We start from the raw sequence: 5,064 nt of genomic DNA on the forward strand, positions 1-5,064 counted from the left end.
TTGAATGAAGCCCAATCTGTACTGCTCTCATGCTTGAACAATGCCAGTTTTAGGATTTAACCAGGATGGTCCTACGTACGTACTAGTGGCCTAGTTCTTCCATCCGCTATCTTAACCGCTGCATGTGACCACATCGTGGCCCGTAGCTGCTGGTTGCCCGTGTAGGCCATCAAGAACCCTGAAGAATCCTTTGGCCTCACCTCTTCTTACCACCACCCCCGTGACCCCAGCCTTTGTCCTTCAACTATCCCACATTCCCTCCATAAATCCAAGAAACCCCCAGACCCTGAAAATACACACCATCCCTACAACCATGTATATCTATTGATGGCACTCATCACCAGCGGTTTCTACTTAACACATCGAGTGAAATGTGAATGAAGCCACGCTCACAGCATAAATGGCCTGGACCACGTCAATTTGTTGTGTGTTTGCAGTACTAGTGTACATCAGTACATGCAATCCACCAATGCTGAAGTTACCAGTGCCATGGATAAAAGGGCAGTGTATAACAATTTTGTCAGTAGGAAGCATGTGCATTTTGACATGTTGCTGCCTATAAATACGCGCCGAAACACCAAAGATGCGCTGCAGGTGACAGTGAGCTAGCGCGTGTGAGTAGAAGCAGCAAGCTGGAAAAAATGGCGCCTTGCTCTGCTCCTCGCTCGTCTCCCGTCCACCATTTGTGTGTGCACATCCTACTAGCGTACTTGCTCGCGGCGCGGTGGCTCGTGCCATCCTGCTCGGCTTCGTCCTTCTTCCGCGTCCCTTGGGCCGCCGGGCGGCACGACTACCGTGACGCGCTGGCCAAGTCCATCCTCTTCTTCGAGGGCCAGCGCTCGGGGCGGCTGCCGCCGGGCCAGCGAGCTTCGTGGCGCGGGGACTCCGGCGTGTCGGACGGCGCCGCGGCCAGGGTCGACCTGGAGGGCGGGTACTACGACGCCGGCGACAACGTCAAGTTCGGTTTCCCCATGGCGTTCACCACCACCATGCTGGCCTGGAGCGTCGTCGAGTTCGGCGACTCCATGCCGCGCGACGAGCGCCGCCACGCCGCCGCCGCCGTCCGCTGGGCCACCGACTACCTCCTCAAGACGCTCGCACACCCCGGCGTCATCTTCCTGCAGGCAAGCGCGCGCGGCATTGTTCTGCACTGCCATCTGCCACGTTCATTCCATCCATGTCGTAGCAGAGCAGGGGTTGCTGAGAGTGCTGTGCACGGGTAATGCAGGTGGGCGATCCGTGGAAGGATCACGACTGCTGGGAGAGGCCGGAGGACATGGACACGGATCGCACGGTGTACAACGTCAGCGCTGGGCGGCCCGGCTCGGACATCGCGGGGGAGACGGCGGCGGCATTGGCGGCCGCGTCCATGGTGTTCCGAGATGCCGACCCGGCGTACGCCGAGACGCTGCTCACGAGCGCGAGGAAGGCGTTCGAGTTCGCGGACACGTACAAGGGAGCGTACAGCGATGACCCAGACCTCAGGGCAGGGGGCTGCCCGTTCTACTGCGACTTCAATGGCTACCAGGTCAGATGCTTGTCTCGTTTCCTTGCCTCTGTGAGCAGATGGCGACATCACCTCTGCACCTCTGCGCGCGGTGTTGCAGTTGCAGTAGCGTTGGTTGGAAATCGGTAGTTCATAGTTCACCAGACAATTTCCATGTGTCTGTAAGCACTAACCATGCATATTTGATAAAGAACCGAACAGCAAAAAAATCCTAGAGAATGGAGCTACATAAACTGGTGACAACCGACAAGGTCTCATCTGTTGCTTACGTGTCATCACAAAATTTAGAAACAAAAAATAACTCGAAAGACTACTACTATCAGTATGTTCGTTTGGTCGTAAACGATCGTAAATTTCCAGCCAGAATAGTATTTTTCTCTCACACCAAACCAGCCAGCAGTAATAATCTACGATCGTTTCAGCCCCAGCTGAACGGGCTGCATATCAAACCCAAAGCAGAAGCAAAACCGGCTAAAGGGCAAACAAAAGACCCAGAAGCCAACAACAACCCAACTACCAAAACTACTGAATTAAGGCTAAATCAACTAAACTGCAGTGACGTTTCTCAAAAAAAAAAAAAAAAAAAAAAAAACTGGTGCGACATGTGGTTGCATCGCCAAATTGTATTCTTGCAGATGTGGCGCCTGACCTTTTGTTGGAATGTTATTCTATTACGCTCCTTCTAGATATGTCACCAAAAAAAATTATGTTTCCACCAAAAACATTTTTGTGAGTTTTCAAAGGTAGCTCGTCATGTATTTGTAAATGGATCCACTTTGGTCTAAATGAGTGTTTTTGAAAAAAACACTTTTTAGATGAGTTGTGCATCATGAATTCACTTCACAATTTTTTGGTGCTCAAATTATCATGTTTATGCTAATTATTTGTTTGCAAGGAATAGAGTCCATTCCACGAACCAAATAAAAAAGTGAGGAGCCAGAAAATGACGTAATAACCCATTCCTTAAACTAACACACACTATGAGTGGCAACAGAGCATGTCAACAAAAGGTTGAAGTTTCCACTTGCTGACACCCAAACATACAACGCATATTGGAAGAGTGTACCTAGTGTGGGCCAACATGCAACATTTCAACAAAGCCTATGCTCATATAAAATTGATGAGAATTGAAGGCTGCTTCCATATATTCCACTGCTAGAACATTCAGAACATTTTTTTCGAACGCACAAAAGTTTTGTGTGCCAATTTTTACAGAAGAAGATGCACAATATATGCCGATAACATTGAGAACAAACAGAAGTTCAGAACTGATCAAGCCGATGTCTTAAAGCATACTGAAATCCTTGGCAGGATGAGCTGCTGTGGGGGGCAGCATGGCTGAGGAGAGCCTCCAAGGATGACACATTCCTCCAGTACATTCAGAACAATGGCAAGACCCTGGGTGCAGAAGACAGCAGTAACGAGTTCGGGTGGGACAACAAGCATGCCGGCCTCAACGTCCTTGTTTCCAAGGTTACGGGCTGCTTCCATCCATCTCCTTCGATCACTGAATGCAAATTATGCTGAAAAATATCAGCAGTGCAGAACTGATTGGTACAAGAAAAATGTTTGCAGGAGTTCATAGAAGGCGACGCGCTATCTTTGCAGTCCTACAAGGAGTTTGCAGACAGCTTCATATGCACGCTCATTCCAGACTCGTCTTCACCGCATATCACGTACACCCCTGGGGGCATGATCTACAAGCCTGGAGGCAGCAACATGCAGCATGTCACCTCCATCTCCTTCCTGCTCCTAACTTACGCCAAGTACCTCTCCAAGTCCTCTCGTACTGTCAACTGTGGAGACGTTTCAGTTGGCCCTCTAACTCTTCAGCTGCAAGCCAAAAAACAGGTACTGTAACATCTGACTTTTTTCACCATACCTACTTGTACCGCTGACATCTTCTCTGAACATTTCGAATTTGTCCATACAAATCTGCAGGTTGATTACCTGTTAGGAGACAATCCACTGAAAATGTCGTATATGATCGGGTACGGTGACCGGTACCCTCAGCGGATCCATCACCGAGCATCGTCGTTGCCCTCGATCAAGGACCATCCTCAACGGATGGCGTGCAAAGAAGGCACGCCATACTTCAATTCATCTAGCGCGAACCCTAACCCGTTGATCGGCGCAGTGGTCGGCGGGCCGGGGGAGGATGATGCTTATGAGGATGACCGTGCAGATTTCAGGAAGTCTGAACCCACCACCTACATCAATGCTCCGTTAGTAGGAGTGCTTGCATACTTTGTTGACAATCCTAATCCTGGTCATACCAGACATTGAGTATCACAATCTCTGAATCTTGGTATGTATATATTTATATATAAGATCGAGTGGATGAAGTTATAGATAGGTGCAAGTGAGACAGTAGGATTGATGCAACTACTTTCATAGGAGGGGAATTTATGCGATACAGAGAGTTTGTCTTTTTTTTCTCTCTCGAACCAGAGAGTTTGTCTTCATGGTACTTTTCGTTTTTATTGTTGGGTTTGCACTGAATTTGTTTGTGCAAGTGGCATTTTCACTGTACTAGTGTAGTCATAGGTGAGAAATATTGTACTTTGGTTTTCTGATTTGGAAGGTTCTAAAGGAACTCATAGCTTGAAAATCTAAATGTCATATGGAAGACTGTTTGACTATCATGGGGGCCTGAAATTTCGCAGATGAATGTTGATAATTTATAGAGGGGAGCCGTCACCGCCATTGTTCTGGTTAAATGACATCACTGTTCTTCCCTCTCGGACCTCAAAGGCTGAAACAAAGGAAGTGCTCGCCATCACCATGTGTGCATATATTGCCAAAACATGATAACAAGAGCGGTTTCATATTTCAGAGTTCAGACCAGTCACGCAGCATCAGTCTGAGATTTCAGTGTCCAAGAATTGTCGTAGATAAGTCTGCTCACCAGACAATCCAATGGATGAAGTCACATCTGATAGATACAGATAGGAAACAAACGAAAATTGGAGTTATTTTTCCGCAGCCACCAACAAGACTACAACTCTACAAGAGATGGGTAGAAATTCAATAATTCAGCTGGTAGTCACCACCAAGGGAAAGAATCTTTAACGTCGCTATGATCGCTATATAACATGACTACCAGCACTACGGCGGCAGCGAGGAGCCCCGCGTCAACCGCCACTCCGCGCTCGACACATTCTACGGCCTCACGCTCACCGAGGCGCTGCTGTTCCTCGTCGAGAAGGCGTTGTGGCAGTGGAGGCTGGGCCACCAGCCTCCGCCGTTCGGCGCTTCTTCTACGACTCCTACTCCTGGTGCCTCAGAGAGATGTTCGAACGTTTCCTGGACGATGTTGTGGACGAGCACAGCGTGCGGCGGCGGCGAGCGGGCGACGAGTTCATCGCCATGGACACGTTGGACCTGCTGCTGGATCTTGACGATCCCAACCTCGAGGTCCCGATCGAGCGAGATGGCGTCAAGGCATTCACGCAGGCTGCGGCGGCAGACGAGGGAGTAGAGGGCGTAGGCTGTTAGTTAATCCCGTGCACGTTATGCATAGTCATATCTGTAAATAGGTAGTGCATGTTTACGTT

General features: G+C 49.2%; 1 protein-coding gene across 1 annotated transcript; it reads left to right on the forward strand.

Annotated features, from left to right (window-relative positions):
* Positions 1–493: 493 nt before the first annotated feature.
* Positions 494–4,134, forward strand: LOC136550055 (endoglucanase 23-like). The gene is made up of 5 exons (XM_066541495.1): positions 494–1,124; positions 1,229–1,528; positions 2,819–2,980; positions 3,083–3,358; positions 3,449–4,134. The coding sequence occupies exons 1-5, from the start codon at positions 642–644 to the stop codon at positions 3,791–3,793; spliced, it is 1,566 nt and encodes a 521-aa protein (XP_066397592.1). The 5' UTR covers positions 494–641; the 3' UTR covers positions 3,794–4,134.
* The last annotated feature ends 930 nt before the right edge of the window (positions 4,135–5,064 follow it).

The sequence above is a fragment of the Miscanthus floridulus genome, chromosome 4 (genome assembly GCF_019320115.1).
Source record: "Miscanthus floridulus cultivar M001 chromosome 4, ASM1932011v1, whole genome shotgun sequence".
NCBI lineage: Eukaryota > Viridiplantae > Streptophyta > Magnoliopsida > Poales > Poaceae > Miscanthus > Miscanthus floridulus.

Bases quoted from the DNA above. Each gene is read 5' to 3' on its own strand.
- LOC136550055 (XM_066541495.1), top strand. From the start codon at position 642: ATGGCGCCTTGCTCTGCTCCTCGCTCGTCTCCCGTCCACCATTTGTGT. The intron at 2,981-3,082 runs GTTACGGGCTGC...AAATGTTTGCAG, and splicing joins TCAACGTCCTTGTTTCCAAG to GAGTTCATAGAAGGCGACGC. The intron at 3,359-3,448 runs GTACTGTAACAT...ACAAATCTGCAG, and splicing joins AGCTGCAAGCCAAAAAACAG to GTTGATTACCTGTTAGGAGA.